At 46.8% G+C, this 16,808-nt stretch overlaps 1 protein-coding gene across 4 annotated transcripts in view; it reads right to left on the minus strand.

Moving 5' to 3' along the window:
• The window catches only part of Ankmy1 (ankyrin repeat and MYND domain containing 1), a 48,543-nt gene that overhangs the window by 29,424 nt on the left and 2,311 nt on the right, over positions 1-16,808 (minus strand). Inside the window, exons 1-5 of one of the 4 annotated variants that reach the window (XM_031368453.1) lie at positions 13,827-14,079; positions 13,421-13,580; positions 9,988-10,177; positions 7,137-7,280; positions 690-1,162 (exon numbers count right to left, since the gene is read on the minus strand). In XM_031368453.1, the coding sequence (XP_031224313.1) occupies positions 690-1,162; positions 7,137-7,280; positions 9,988-10,177; positions 13,421-13,563 (950 nt within the window). In that variant the 5' untranslated portion in view covers positions 13,564-13,580; positions 13,827-14,079. Of the gene's footprint in view, positions 1-689; positions 1,163-7,136; positions 7,281-9,987; positions 10,178-13,420; positions 13,581-13,826; positions 14,080-16,808 lie in introns of those variants that run through there. The other 3 variants (XM_031368456.1, XM_031368454.1, XM_031368455.1) reach the window with 3 other exon arrangements.

The raw sequence follows: 16,808 nt of genomic DNA on the forward strand, positions 1-16,808 counted from the left end.
ACTGGCATCTGAGGGCCACATTTAAGGCCGTAAGGATAGTAGAAGGCACTTGAGTATTTTAACTTTTAAGGTTAACAGTTTTCCCAGCATGCCCTCCATACCCCAGGGTAGGGTATCTTCAGAGATGGCAGGGCAGTGCAAGTTTTCATGGCTTTCCTTGGAAAGGTCAAAGGTCTAATCAGTTTGCCAGTACCATTCCCTCCCTGCATTCCTCCCTTGGCTCTATGTTAGACCCTTCATTAACAAGTGTTGGAAATAGCTATCTCTTCTGTCGTGTTGGTGTGCATGGCTCACAGAACCTCTACCAGCAGACAGGAACCTTGCCTTAAAGCACACAAGCTCTGGCCTACTAAATAGGGAAGGTCCACAGGTCCAAGAGCCAAGGTTTAACCTCAGGTATATGCTCAGAAGTTTATCCTAAGGTGCATCCCCTACGGTGGTCTGTTGTAGTTCTGAAACACAAATGCCTCATATCCCTGCCTGGCTCCCTACCCTCATGGCACCTGTCTGGTCTCACAGAATGGTAATGGCTGTTTGAGTCACTAAAGCAAATGCTGTGTGTTCACCTTTATCCAGCAAGCAATCCTAAAAGGTTCTCAGGCCCTTAACAGCAGCCACACAATGGAAAACCTAAGAACTCTTCCTAAAAGGGATCCATTATTCAGTGAGGGGACAAAAATGAAGATCACCTGAACTTGTAAGTTTGCTTCTGGATTTTGACCAACAAAGGAGTCTCATTTGTTATAAGCCAGGGTTCTTCGTCCTCAATGAACGGAGGGATCTCGTTCATGAAGATGCGGTCATCTAGCTCTTTGCGCAGGGAGTCGGTCATGGGCAGGTGACTGTTGTCGGTCGAATAGACGTGCATCTCTGGAGGCAGCTTGAGGTCATCATTCAGGAGATACTGTTTGTAGTCATAGAAGAAGGGGTCCTGCTCCTCAGAAAGCCCAGACTCGGCCTTCTCGTCATCTGAGAGGTTGATTTTCTTTCTTGAGCTTGTGAGGAAGGCCAAGAATTCAGGGAAGTTTATCAAGGAGAAACTGCTGGGAACCCTTGTGCACAGCTTAAGGAGGTACTCACGGAACCACAGTCCAACATCCTGACTGCCGTCAGGGTAGGTCTCAATGCCTGGCCCGAACCTCTGGTCCTCTTTGTACAATCCCTACAAGGGAAACCCACAGGGCCAGGAGAGACACTCAGTCAAGCTTTCTACTAGGTGACAGTTTCCTAAAATCAGCAGAAGAAAATGTACTCCTGAGAGATGCACTCATCCATCACACACACACACGGAAGTGTGAGGTCATCTTGCTCAGACAGAATGTAGATGCGTAGAGAGGGTGCTCTGACAGTTGGAAGACAAAGGGCCAGGTTGGGAACAGCCTTCCTTGGGGGTGGGGGGCATGACCAAGGGCTGCCAGATGGAGACATGCAGAGATGTTTGTTTCCTAGAGACCTCTGCAGCCCTGGAGTTAGCAGTTTTGCCTACATGCATTTGTACTTTCGAGGATGGGGAAAGGGCTGGCTGCTTTGTTGCACTCCATGAACATTTCAAAGCCTTTTTATTGGTTGATTTCAGATAGCATCCTTCAGAAAAGTTTACTAAGAACCAGCCCCCACCCATCTGTCACTCTGATTCACTCTGGCCCTACAGTAGACGTTGGTCTTGAGACCTTAACCCCCCCTCTCAGAGTATGTGGCTCTGCCCTTTTCTAGACTGCCTTTTTCACGAGATGAGTGTGTCCATGGGTGCATGCATGGAAAGGAGCCTTCCAGCGGGAGTCTGCATCAGCCTTCCCTCTCCCACTCAGTTAGCTGAGGAAGACATTGCTTCACAGAGTATCACTGCAAGTAGCAAACTCCTCTACTCCGACAGGTTGTGCTCACTGGTTTGCTCTCATGAAGCGATGCACCCAGCCCCCATGGGTATGAGCCAAGAAGGGAAGAAGGATGGGGCGGGGGGAAAGCAGAGTGGAGAAGAGGAGAGCAGAAAAGAAGAGGAGAGGGGCTGCCCTTTGCTTTCTATGACCTTTCAAGGGACAGTTCGATTTCTGGGCCTTTCCAGATGCTTCCATCACAGCCTGCCTTGGGTATGCGGAGAAGGATCTCAGACAAGAAAACAGTGAGCCATGGTCTGGTGCAGGGGTCAAAGTAAAGTCCTAGCTTCCCAAAAGGCATGCCTCTTCTAAACCGGCATCCAAAGATGTCTGGAGGTCACTGGGTAGTCAAAGGAGACAGTGGTCTGTAGGCTTGCTGGGTCTAGCAAGGAGGAAGAAGCACTTTCTCTGGGAAGCTCAGGAGACACTTAGGTAGGACGCTACAAGAGCATGTGGGCCAGGAAGAGAAACTGGAAAGCCAAGGCAGACAAGGAAAAGATGTGTGTGTGTGTGTGTGTGTGTGTGTGTGTGTGTGTGTGTGTCCCCATCCCACAAGTGCTTGCTCAAGACCCAGCAGCTCTACTGGTAGAAAACAACTCAAGATGATAATACAAGGGTCATTGAAGTCACAAGTTGGCACCTCACAACAAAACAGGCTTGCATTCCCAGCAACTCCAAGGTTGAGGCAGGGGGAGGACACATTTAAGGTGAAACTTTATTGCAGAGTGAGTTCAAGTTTAGCCAGGGTGAGAACCTCTCTCAAAATACAAAGCTAAAAAGAGGACGGCGGGGGTAGCTCACTGCACGGTGCTTGCCCAGGACACTCACTGCATGGTGCTTGCCTAGTACACTCACTGGCACGGTGCTTGCCTAGGACACACAAGCCCTAGGCTTAATGTTAATTGCATCAAATGTATTCTTCGAAGGACACAGATGAGGAAAGACACCACAGGGCTGAGGGCTGTTCTTAAAACGTATTACTAATAAACACCCATATGACAGAGTCAGCATAAAGAGCTCTTTAACCATAGTAACATAAACACTAGCATATGAACACTAAACATATAAGCAGACAATTCACCCCAAAAGATATACAGACAACAGACAAGAATGAGGCAGAATCAGCATTACCTGCCACCAAGGTGCTCCAAGCCCACATCACAGGAAATGCCACAATGTGCCCACAAGAATCCTAATGTCAAAAAGACTGACTGCCATGTGCTGAGGAGAATCTGGAATCATGGCAGCATCCCTTTATTGATGGCTGAGATGGCATGACCACCTGGCAGCTTGGAGGGGTCTTATGAAACTGATTGCACACTTACCATTGTAACTCGTTGCACACTCACCATTGTAACTCATTGTCCACTCACCATTGTAACTAGCACCCTCACTCTTAGGTATTTGTAAGATTAAATACACGTGCGCATGCATGAAGACTGAGAGTTGTTCTTAGTGGTTTAGGGTAACCAAAAAAAAAAAAAAATCAAAAGATCTCAAGAGTACCTATCAGTGAATTAGAAGCAATAGCAAAACAATAGTAAAACCATGTGATATCCACACAGTGAGACCCTTCTCTATAATAAAACTAAGTGGAACACAGAAACACATGAGTGTCTCAAAAGAACGGTGCCCTAAATAGAAAGCGGGATGGAAATATACACACTACATATAGCGTGATTCCACTTGTAAGAATGTAAAGAACGATATAAAAAGGGAACAACAAAACATGCATCTCCTACTATGCTGTCCAAAAATATGGAAATGTGTGTTTTCGATGGTTATTAAAAGCCAGGCAGTGGTGGCACACACCTTTAATCCCAGCAGGCAGATTTCTGAGTTCAAGGCCAGCCTGGTCTACAGAGTGAGTTCCAGGACAGCCAGGGCTACACAGAGAAACCCTGTCTCAAAACAAAACAAAACAAAACAAAAACAAACAAACAAACAAAAACAGAATATAACTCAAAATAGGAAAATGGAGTTGAAATAGTGTACGCTCGGTCTTGCAGTTTTTAAACTGAGACTTTCTGTTGTACTGCAGTGTTGTGGGGAGTCCTAAAAGGATAAAGAGTGTAATGCTTTGAAAATAAGAGAGAGATGATTTTTTTTCAATGTCCTGCCAATCCAAATGAAGGTCAGACGAGAGAAAGGGGAATGTTGGATAGTGAGGCCAGAATAGTACATACAAGGCAGCAGACTTCATCCCAAATGTGTCTACTAACACTAGCATACTCATCAAAAGCAGATGAGAAGCCATGAGCTAAGTATATGATCTTAGATTTTCTAGCAGCCACACTACAACAAGTAAAAACTTGGGTAAAATTCTAATTTTTTTCAAGACAAGGTCTCATATATCCCAGGCTTGCCTTGAAATAAGTGGCCAGGAATGAACTTAAACTGCTAGACTGCAGGCATGCACTGCCACATTGGTTTATGCTGTGCTGGTGATCATACTCGGAGCTTTGTGGGTACTCTGAAAGCACTCTACCAAACAGGCTACCTCTGTCCTAAGGTGGAATTCATTTCACTATAGTATTTGTATTTAGTTCAGTCTTTCCAAAATATCACGTTTAATTATACCTGTTGGTTAAAGCTCTTCAGATATTTTATTTTTTGGCTTAAAAAAAATCTTTGTGGTCAGATCTGTGGGAGCGAAGGGTGTAGCCCAGGAGAGCATAATTCTAGCATGTGTGTGGCCCTGGGCTTCACCCCAGCACTGCCAAAATTATTTAAAATTATGGTGACAGACATCACACAGTGAAAATAATATCCCCAAATTTACATAACTTTATTAACATTAAAATTAGACTTTGGGTCATAAAACAGTGAAGAGGGTTTTGTTTGTTTTATTTTTGTCTCTTTCATTTGTTTGTTTTTGAGATTAAGTCTCTCTATATACAGCTCTGGCTGTCCTAGAGCTATAAAGACCAGTCTAGCTTTCAATTTGTAGAGATCCACCTGCCTCTGCCTCCCAAGTGCTGGGACTAATCCTGGCCTGAAATGATTATTTTTTAAAAGGCATAAGACAAATACCAGGGACATACAATAAATCTAAAATTCTACCTATAAAAGAAATAACATATAGTCTCAGAGTAATAAAGCTAAAACTGTAAGGAGCCATTTTAAATTTTTCCAATGGTGCTGAGACATTCTAACTTACCAACCTCAACCACTGACAGAGTCAACAGACAAAAGAATAATAAATAAAATAAAACCTGTATATTCAACTTGAAATAATACAAACAGCAAGCATATGTGAGTCAGGAGACACTGGTCAGCAGCTGCTGAAATGCACTTAGAAGTTGGCCTTGGCCCTCTGCATATAGGTTACAGTTATGTAGCCTGGTCTTGTGGAACTCCTAACAGTGGGAGCAGGGCTGTGTCTGACCCTGTTGCCTGCTTTAAGGACCCTTTCCTCCTGAGCTGCCTCATCCAGCCTCAATATGAGGGGAGATACCTAGTCTTACTGCAACTTGATAAGCAATGGTTAATGGATATCCATGGGAGGCCTGCCTTTTCCTGAAGAGAAATGGAGGAGTGAATGGGGGGGGGGGGCATAGGGGAAGTGAGGAATGAGAGATTTGGGAGAAAGGAGGGGAAAATGTGGTATTCTGGATGGGGGAGGATAGAGAGGAGGAGGAGGAGGAGGAAGGGAGGGAGGAAGGGAGAGAGGGAAAGAGAGAGAGAGAAGGAAGAGGAAGGGAGGGAGGGAGGGAGGAAGAAAGAGAGAAAAGGAGGAGGAGGAGGGAGGGAAGGAGGGAGGGAAGGAAAGAAAGAGAGAGGGGGAGAGGGAAAGAGAGGGAGAGAATGAATGTATTTTTTTTTTAAGTTAGCCTTGGGTGGATGAGAGTTTCAACAGATCGAGAGACTGCTATGCAAACCTAGTGGCCAGAGGTCCATTCTCTGAACCAATGTAAATGTAGAACCAACTCCACAAAGTTGTTCCCTTAACTCCACAATGAGCAAACATTAAAAAAACAAACAAACAAACAAACAAACACTATAATGCCAGCCATGCTGGGTAGGCATGGAGATAAAGGCCTATATACAATGCCAGCTGTGCTGGGTAGGCATGGAGATAAAGGCCTATAACCCCAGCTGTTTGGGAAGCTGGGCAGGAAGATTACAAAGTTGAGACCTTCCTGGGTGACCCAGTGAGTTCAAGGCCAATCTGTGCAATTTGGTCAGACTCCATCTCAAAATAAGTAAAAGGGGGGCTGGGAATGTAGCAAGGATCACAGGGATGCAGACTGCCACCCTGCATCCATAGGTGGGGACAAAACATCAAAGAAGGAGCACTCAGACAAATGGCCCTCAGACTACACCTAGACGTTTTCCCAGGGAGACAAAAGCATGTATTTACCTTTTACATGCATACACAAAACCCAACTAAACATGTGCACAGCAGTTTTATTCACAATCGGCCCAAGCAGGAAACAGTCTAAAGGTCTTTCAGTTAAGAAACACCAGCAACGCAGGGCCATGGAGCTGGATCTGCCCTGCAGGCCGAGAGGAAGGTACAGACTGGCTCTGCGGGGCTCCACCTTGTGGCCCTCTCTTGCAAAGGCTCAATTACAGGCAGCAGGTTAGCCGTGGCTAACTGGAGGGGACACTTTCTACAAAGCCATGAGGCACGGATATGGGGGAGGGAGCCATTCAGTACCCAGAGCACACAACCCTACACTTGTTGAAACTTTCTAATAGTAGAATGTGCATAATCGTGAATTATATATAATAAATTAAGGGGTAGAAGAGCATGTATATTTTTTCCCTCCAGGGGAAAAAAAGGCAAATTTTAAATAACATGTATAAGAGCCATTTCATATATTAAAAATAAATATTTATGGTACTTTTAATCCAAAAGATACATAACTTGATAACATCCCTCTGGGAATAGATAGATGCATTCTCATTTTTTATTTAGGTTCTTATTATTGGTAGTATTATAGTCACTAAAATGAGATAGCTACTTCTGTTTAAACTTTCCCAGAGCATGAACATCTTTTTCCCTAGTGTCCTAGATAGCAGCTGTACGCACTCCTCAGCTAAGCACACAGAGGCCCCCCAGACATAGACACATCGTGGTACTCCCCTCCCATAAGCAAATAGAGCCCCGCTCCTCGCATGGGCGTTCACACAGCAGCCTCCACCCCCCTCACATAAACACAGGATAACCCTGCCCCTTAAGTGAACACACAACAGCCAGACCCTTGTGAACACACGGGCCCTTCTGCCTATCATGTGATAATGGCATCTCCTCACCTGGAATAACTTTGTTTTTGTGTACATGGTGCCATAGCCTTCTCGTTGGCTGAGATAAAACGTGCCTGTGAAGCTGGAGCCATCCGGCCACGTGTAGGTGCCCACGCCATGGTAATGGTCCCGGTAAAACTGCCCATGGTAGGCCTATGGAGAGAAGAGGTCGTGGGCTTCCTATCTAGGAGAAGCCATTACCTTTGGAACCCCGACCCTTGCAGGTAACTGCTAAGCCAGGCTACAACACCTGGTTGAATGAGGACCACAGGGCTGTGATGGGCTTCTTGGGAGCCCAGACACAAAACTTCTTTTAGTCCAGGTGGCCGATGTGATAACTAGCATCGGTCGCTCAGAATACCCAGAGAGGTCTCCAGGCAGCCAGCCTAAGAGTTCACCTTCCCTACCCTCTGCTGGGGTTGGAATAGCTTGGGAAGTCAGAACTGCATGGGGCTGCTGCCAGGCCAGCGCCCACCCTAGGTTTGGCAGAACCCTCCCCTCTTAGGGGTCCTGACCCCACCCTAACGAGCTCTCCATCAGGTAGCAGAGGCCAGGCTGGCTGGAGGACACTTGCTGGTTGGGGACTCTGAGCCTGGCTGAGAACAGGGTAGGGTTGATTTATGACTCCTCAGTACTGAGTCCATTGTGAGCCTCTGCCCTTGTCCTGCCTGAGCCCGTCAGGTGGGTGTATCAAAGGGCATGGGAGAGGGAAGGAAGGTGTCACCAGTCCCCCAGGCTCTGTACTTGGCCTGTATGCTGTTAGGTGACATCTCTACCCTCAGAAGATGCTGGGCCAGGAGTTCTTAGCTATGGTGTGAAAAAGCCATGAACAGTGGGCAAATGAGAAGCCAGATGAAGACTTGAGACACAAACACCATCAACATGGAGTCCCAAACTGGCTCGGGACACCCGGGTGTTCCAGGACTGCTGGGGGCTCTGCCCGCCCACCACTGCTCCCACTCAGGGTCTTAGAGGACTCATTCTTCCCACCCTGACACCTCACTTCTCCCCAGACCCCATCTGTGGTGCTTTGAATAGGTTTGGCTCCCATAGATTCATGGGTTTGAATGCTTGGCCAGAGGAAGTGGCACTCTTAGGAGGTATGGCCTTGTGGGCGGAAGTTTGTTACTGTATAGGCAGGCTTTGAGGTCCCCTAAGCTTAAGATATGCCCAACATGACAGTCTCTTTCTGACTGCATTTGGATCATGATGTAGAACTCTCCGCTCCTCCAGCATCATGCCTGTCCGCATGCAGCCATGCTTCCAGCCATGATGATAATGGACTGAATCTCTGATCCTGTAAGCCAGCCCCAGTTAAATGTTTGCCTTTATAAGAGTTGCCTTGGTCATGATGCCTCTTCACGGCAATGAAACCCTAAGACTCAATCGTAAACAACTTCTCTCCCCCCACCCCCATTGCTCTCCTCTAGGTAAATAGACACTCCCCACCCCATTTCCACCTCCATGTAACTCCCCTGCTCTGAAATGCTCTCACCAGAAAGAGTACAGGCCACAGCAGGCTTCTGCTCTACCCTAGGCCACAAATGCCTGAATCAACATAGCCTTCTGACTAGAGCTGGGCTCATGGGGCTTTAGAAACAAGGCTGAGAAATCCCTGCTCCTTCTCCTGTTTCTTGAACAAATTGGAGGGAATAGATGCTGGAGGGAGGACTAGATGCTGGAGGGAGGACTAGATGCTGGAGGGAGGACTAGATGTTGGAGGGAGGGACCAGATGTTGGAGGGAGGGACCAGATGTTTGAGGGAGGGACCAGATGTTGGAGGGAGGGACCAGATGCTGGAGGGAGGACTAGATGCTGGAGTGAGAACTAGATGCTGGAGTGAGGGCTAGATGCTGGAAGGAGAACTAGATGCTGGAAGGAGAACTAGATGCTGAAGTGAGGACTAGGTGCTGGAGTGAGGACTAGATGCTAGAGGGAGGGACTAGATGCTAGAGGAAGGACTGGACAAGGCAACTCTAGTCTCGTGTACCAAGTTAAAGAAATTGTGCCTTGCCATAGGCAGAGCCACCCATGGAACAAAGGAATAGAAGAGGAGCCCATGACTCCCCAGATGCCATGAGCAGCCCCAGACTGGAAGGCTGCAGCACTAGGACTCCTAGGCTGCCCTGGACATAGATAACAGAAAAACAGAACAAGCAGAAGTCTTCAAAGCACTGCTTTCTGGTGACCCTAGTAGGCTTCAGACACAATGCATCCTCTTTTGTTATACACTGAGCCATCTTACCAAGCCACTGATACCACAGAGCACAGACAAATCTGGTCATGGGCCCAGTTTCGGGTCCCTGCCTCTAAGAAGTCTTCACTTATGTCCTGGGTATAGCCTGGGGGTCTGAGGTGCATTTCTGCTTTATGGTTAAGAGCATCCTTTGCCATCATTCTAATCTTAAACAGCAAGCAATTTCAGTAAGGTAAAATATGTGAGTCTCTGCAGAAATTTGAAGTTTTAAAACATTTTGCTCTCCTGTTGTTCTGCCAGATCATGTGAGGAATAATAATTGCACTCAGTAAGCAACTTAAAAAAGAGAGGGGACATTAAGATGGGAAGGGGACATGTTAGATGGTTTGAAGGGAGTGGAGAGTGGGGTAAATATGATCAAGATGAGCTGTATACAGGTATGAAACTGTCAAAGAATAAACAACTTTTAAATAATAAAATATTCATCAAGAGTGAAAAAACTACCTTCTTCAGCCATAGCTTCCCAGACTCCACAACATGATATGGAAATGTGCAGACAGTGCCTCTGGAATTCTGTAGAAAGCCTTGGTCCTATCCTGCGGGTCACTTAAAAGGTCCATAACACCTGCTCCCAGGAGAGAGGGCCCCGCTGAAGCCACCTACCTCGCCTGTGGGCCAAGAGAACTCGCCGTAGCCAAGCTTCATGTTGAGTCCAAACTCCCCTTTGTAAACACAGCCATCCTGCCACTCCTGAACCCCTTGGACAAGCTGCATGTAGGTCCCCTTCAGGTACTGCTCTCCTATGGTGCCTTCAGACTCCTCCTCATCCTCTCTGTGATCCCTTAGAGGGATCCTAGGAAGACAGAAAGCAAAGGAGGAGCAATGAGGAGTGCTGGAGGAGTCCACCCCTGAGATAGGAATGGTCAGCTCCTCTAGCTACTTCCAGACCAATGTGCCCACAGCACAGTCCTTCCTTCTGAGCCGGCAAGACCAGCCCCAGACTGGGCAAGAAACAGATACTCGAACAAACACACAGGTAGATCCAGGGAAGATCTGAGGACCACCTGGAGGGGCAGCAAACAGAAGGACAGATGCAGAATGTGTGTATGGCAGTAGGGAGAGCTGTGCCCAAGGCAGCTTGGCCTCAGTCTCGACCTTGTGTTGATCTCAGCCTAGACCCACTCCCCTCTCAGCCTCTTCTCAGCTCTCCTGGAGTGCTATGTGCTGACGCCTCTACTCTGGAGACCTATTCCAATGTCTGGCTGGCGGCTGGGCTGGCAGCACACAACATGGGATCCCTCAGACCCCATGATGGTTAACCTTGGTTGTCAACTTAACTACAATGGGAATTAACTAAAACCAAGAAGTTGGACACATCTGTGAAAGATTCTCTGGACCAGATCATCTGAGGAGAGAAGATTCTCAATAAATCCGGGCTACAGCGTCTGGTTGCAGCCTATGTACCAGCACGTGGGAAGAGGCAGCATTTACCTTTGCCTGCTTGCCCTCACTCTTTCAGGCAAGTCCGCCTTTCCTGCTGTGGAGGCATCCCTCCACTGTTGTTAGAATCTACTTCTTTGGTACTACAAGACTTAAGATCAGCTGGAACATCCAACCTGTGGTCTGAACATCTACCGGATTCTTGACCTTTCTTTCAGGAGACAGCGACTGTTGGGCTACTCAGAGTACAACCTGTAGGTCACTTTAATCCATCGTATATATCATATGCATGTGTATACACACACACACACATATATATATACATATAAACATACATATAGTATTCCAAATGTATTGTGTTTATATATTATATATTACATATTACATATTATGTAGTATATATTATACATTATATATATTATACATTATACATTATATATTATATATGTGTTATATATTACATATGACAGAATATAACATATATACGCTGTCGATTCTGTTCTATTAAAGAAGCCTAACAAACCCCTGACCCGGCACACCAGTGAGATCTGTAAAGGTCCATTAAACCTAAGCTCAGTATCTACCCAATAAAGAAAGGCTCCCACTGTGAGATGATGGAATATTTGGTGTATTACATTATTTCTGTGTCATTATACAGAAAGAAGCCAGGATAGACAGATACTCAAACCATCGTGGTAAGGCAGAAGGCACTGTTGTAGTCTCTTGTAAATTCTTCTCTTTCCTTTTCCCCTGTCCAATGGGTCTTCCTGTGGCACCAGCTGACCTCAGACTTAATATGAAGCCTATGGTGATCTTGACCTTCAATCCTCCTGCCTCCGGCTCCCAGGTGTGGAACTGTAGCCGCTAGCTCACTGCCATGACAGGTCTGTGCTGATATAGAGGGGTTGAACCCAGGGCTTTGTGCATGCTTAATACATCATATATATCATATGCATATATACGTATATATATATACATATAAATGTATATATAGTATTCCAAATATATTACATGTTACACTAATGATGGACTCCTAACACCAGTAGCTCAGAAATGTTCTTCCTACAGGTTAATGATCCAAGTGAGGTGATTAGGTTGTGCCCTAGGCCGGTATGACTAGTTCTCATAAGAAGGACACCTCCCTTTTGGCATAGAGGCATACAAATGAGAGATGAAATGCACAGACAGGAGGAGGTCAAAACAAGCCAGGGAGAGATCTCTGAAAGAACATCAAGCCTGAGGTCCTTTGCTCTTGGGCTTCTGCCTCCAGTACTGTGTGATGGTGGAGCCTGTATTGCACCATCTAACCTTGACACTTTAAAAAAAACAAAAACAAAAACCAGAGATATTAACAAAGTGAGACTTGGCCTGAAGTTCCTCCTTCCCAACATGGCACAAGGACCACTTGGATAATTTTGGAAAGGGCTATCAACAAGAAGGAAGAAGGGGAATATTTCTCCTGAAAAAAAAAAAAAATTGTGGCCGGGCAGTGGTGGCACATGCCTTTAATCCCAGCACTTGGGAGGCAGAGGCAGGTGGATTTCTGAGTTCGAGGCCAGTTTGGTCTACAGAGTGAGTTCCAGGACAGCCAGGGCTACACAGAGAAACCCTGTCTCAAAAAACAAAAACAAAAAACAAACAAAAAAAAAATTGTGAAGTCAATCAAGAAAATCAGACTATAACTAGAGAGCTGGAAAAGCATTGGAGATGTGCAGCTGGCACAGAAGGGGCCCAGTCACCTGGCTCATCCTAACTAGGCTCCTGGCTCCCTTCATGATTCAGTTTCCTCATCTGTAAGATAGACACTGTAGGAGTCTGCTGGGCAGTTACCGCAAACCACCAGGTTCTAGGGGCTGGAAGCCCAAGGTCCAGGAAACAATGTGTTTGAGCTCATGAAAAAAAGGTAGAGGGGGGGAGGGGGAAAGGCAGAGCTCTAGTTGATCCATCTTGTTATAAGAACTCCAGTCCTATCAGGAGGCTCCACCCTCATGACCTCATCTGAAGTTAATGGCCTTCCCAAGTCTAGCCTCCAAGCACCATCAGACTGGGATTAAAGTGTCAACATGAACTTTGAGGTACATGAGCATTCAACCCCAGCCCCTTGCAGGGGCAAGCATGATGAGTGCCATGCAGCTGGGGGCTCATTACAGCAAGGCTGAGCTGAGGTTCCTGGCCCTACCATTAACGGGGTAGGGGAGGGACTGTTCCTTCAGTCGCCTGGAAGTGGATTCTGTTGACAATCCCAAGAATAGGCATGGGACACCAGCTACCACTTACGCATTCTTTTTTCCCTTGATTCCTTGAACTGGTATAATATTGAGTTTTCTCTCTTCAGAGACTACACTAGGGAAGGTAAAAGACCCTTTAGCAGTTTAGTAGTCGTTGCAGTAGCTGCAGCAGCAATAATAATAGTAATATTACAGGCAGGGTCTCACCATACAGCCCTAGATGGCCTAGATTGCCCTACGTGTGCCAGGCTGGCCTTGAGCGGATAGAGATCTGCCTCTGTCTCCCCAATGCCGTGATTAAAGTAGGGTACCACCATACAAGGTCCCCGTTTTAGGGAATTTTTAAGGTCTGCCCCAATATTAAATTCCAGCTGATGCTTGGCCCCGCGGTACCGATTACAACTTCCTTCCCGCAAGTCCCCCTGCACCTTCTGGGGTAGAAGGTATAGCTCTTCCCGGAATCCTGGCTCTCAGTGTCAAGAGACCGACCACTTTGCCCCTCCAGGCCTCTGGAGCTGAAAGTTTTCGAGCCTTGAGAGTCAGTAGTAACAACGGAACGAACTTCTTCCATATCTCTCCTCTTCAAACCTAGAAACAAATCCTGTGGTCACAATTCACCCTCAGGACCGTGGACAGTGGTGGGGTGGGGGTGGGGGTGGGGGTACTGCCCGCAGCCTTTCGGATTCTTCTAGTAGTCCCCTCTAGCTCCTGAGGGATCACTGGCTTATGGGAGTCCAGAAGTGGAGAAGGGGGGAAGGTTCCCTGGCCTTCCCAGAAGCGGTCGCCACTGCAAGAGCGGTCAAGACCATGTGGGATCTAGCCTCCACCACTGACCTCAGGGTCACTCTCAGCAGACAAAAACCGTGGTCTAAATCACACCAAGCCAAGCGTCTCAAAAAAACGGCAGCGAAGCATCTCAAAGTAATGGGGTAAACCCAGTACAGGAGTGTGTCACGTTGCCATGGAGACGGCCACGCCCAACTACAGCCAATCCGATCCGCCCCTGGACAAATCTGGCCAATTAGCTAGCCAAACTGCGATTGCCCCTGAGCTGGGAAAGCTGGTTCTGCCACCACTAATGCTCTAACCCTTCTGTGGATGCTGGCTCAGCGTATCAGACCCACTGTGAACTAGCCTCGGGGCCAGAAGCTACCAGCACTCCTGAGGAGAAAGCTAGGGGAAGACCCGGAGCCAAGGCTTGGTTAAGGTCGTCTGATTGCCAAATTCAGCTGTATCAGTGGGTGCAGCCTGGTCTCGGCAGAGGGGGAAACCTCAAGGAGGCGGGTTTCTAGGACAGGGTTACAGACGGGATGCACAGGAGTGTAAGTCCAGAGCCACAGTGAGTGGCTGGAGACCAGTATGCTGAGGTCCCATGGGCCTTAGGAGGAGATGCAGATAGTGAGACTGGGCCAAAAGACATGATGTGCCAAAATTGTATTTATATTTACAAATGCACACATGGGCACTTAGCATACAAAGATCAAGAAGCTGTATTCCCACAGTTTGTCATACACATTCCCCAGGCATAGTGGGGAATCCATCCCAGCACTTAGGAGGCTGAGGCTGGAAAATCACTCCAAGGTACAGGTCAGCCTGGACCAGAGTGAGACCTTGCATCATCCCAACGTCCCATCCCTCCCCAAAAGGGATGTTTTCATAATATGTTAACATTCGTTAAGAAAACCTAGTAACATGAGCTTTTGAAATTTCGGTAGATTGGTAAACTTGGCAGATTCCAGGGATTGATGATTGGAAACTGATCGCAGGCCAACTTACTTTTAGCAGATTAGTGGCTTTCTTTGCCAAAATGGGTGTCTGCAAACATGAAGGGGCCTACTGAGCCGCTGCTGTTGCTATGGAAGTCAGTGAATCACTGGCTGGGAATGAGGCTTTTCCACTAAAACTGTTAAAGACTGTAAAGTTAACAAAGAAGATCACTGGAAATCACAAATTGGACCCAATTTTGATATTTGGAAGCAATGGTGAGAAAAGTAAAATTCCAAAAGGACTCTGCCTCAACATCTACAAGGTGATGTTAGGGTCTCACAAAACTGGAAAACAAAAAAATACACGGTGCCACTTGATGATGTGTACCCATCAATTGGCCCAAACCCAAAACTGTCATCAGAAAAGTACATAAATGCATGTGACATGTGCTAAATGAAAAATTCCATTGTTTAAAGTGTGTTTGTGTATGTGTGTGTGTTCACTCTTGTTTTGGCCCTGACTTTAAATAACTTAAGACTGACTAAATGATGCGTGAAAATGTCAGCACATATGGAGCCGTAGAATGGTGAGGTAAAGGCGGGCTTTCTGGGTCTACCCCAGCATTTCTGATTCAATCTATCATCAGCAGGCCTGAGAAACCGCCTGTGGGTAGTTCCCTATGCTGAGTCAATACTATGAACTACTGAGTGGTATGAAGGACAACAGGGGCCTCAAAATCCAGGCTGAGTGTTGAACAGCAGGGCTGTTCTACATAGAACTATGCTGTCCCATGTGTCCTCTCAGGGGCTTAAATTCTTAACTGTCAACCCACAATAAGACTGTGTAAGACGGCCGGGTGTGGTGGCACACGCCTCTAATCCCAGCACTTGGGAGGCAGAGGCAGGCGGATTTCTGAGTTCAAGGCCAGCCTGGTCTACAGAGTGAGTTCCAGAACAGCCAGGGCTACACAGAGAAACCCTGTCTTGAAAAACCAAAAAAAGGGGGTGGTGAGATGGCTCAGCAGGTAAGAGCACTGACTGCTCTTCCGAAGGTCCTGAGTTCGGATCCCAGCAACCACATGGTGGCTCACAACCACCCACAATGAGATCGGACGCCCTCTTCTGGTGCATCTCACAACAGCTGCAGAAAATTACGCCAGAGCGAGTGGGGCGGAGAGAGCCTGAGCAGAGGTCCTGAGATCAACAGCAGCCACACACATGATCGAACACAGTCATCTGTACAGCTACAGTGTACTCATACACAATAAAATGAAATAAAATAATTCTTTAGAAAAAAAAAAAAAGACTGTTTAAGACAGCAATGCATTATCCCAAGACCCCTTTTGAATTGTGGCAAAACAAAGCTCAGAAAAGGTTCATAAAGAGTTTACCCACTATATGCATACACCCAATAGTTTGTGTATTCTGTTCTTTTCACTATTTCTATTAAAAAATAAGAATGTGGTCATGAACCATTGAACTGATTTGTCAACTCACACTAATGCTCAATCAGCACAACTTGGTGGAGTCATGACTGGTCTCCAGAAAACACCAGCTTCAGAAAGTATACTCCAGTTACTCTGCGGAGATCCCAGAAGTAGACAGAATTGGTAAGCAACACCTGAGCATGACATATGAGATCAGAGACTTTGGAACACCCACCTTCAATACCCTCTAGGGAAGCACATGGACAAAGCTCAGAATAGGATTCCAAGTCTGGTTTGATTCAATGGTCCCAAACTCTACCAACTGCTCCTCCCAGTCCCTGCCTTTACCCCAGTGCTGGCTTCCATGCTGGCCACTGGATAGGACAGAAAAGACTTTCAAAGCCCTCCTCATTCCCATTAGCCCAATCCCATTCCTGAGGCCATCTGTGGTGGTGTGAGTAAGAATGCTTCCTGTAGACTCATGTTTGAATGATTGATTGCCAGTTGATGGAACTGTCTGAAAAGGATGAGAAGGTTGGGAAAGTATGTTACTGGGGGTGGGACTTGTGGTTTCAAAAGCACTCCATATTCCCAGTTAGCTAGCGCAAGCTCACAAGCTTGAGTGTTCCCTCTCTCCCTCTCTCCCTACCTCTCTCCCTTCCCCTACTTCACTCCCTCTCTCT

Source organism: Mastomys coucha, unplaced genomic scaffold, assembly GCF_008632895.1.
Source record: "Mastomys coucha isolate ucsf_1 unplaced genomic scaffold, UCSF_Mcou_1 pScaffold14, whole genome shotgun sequence".
Classification (NCBI taxonomy): Eukaryota; Metazoa; Chordata; class Mammalia; order Rodentia; family Muridae; genus Mastomys; species Mastomys coucha.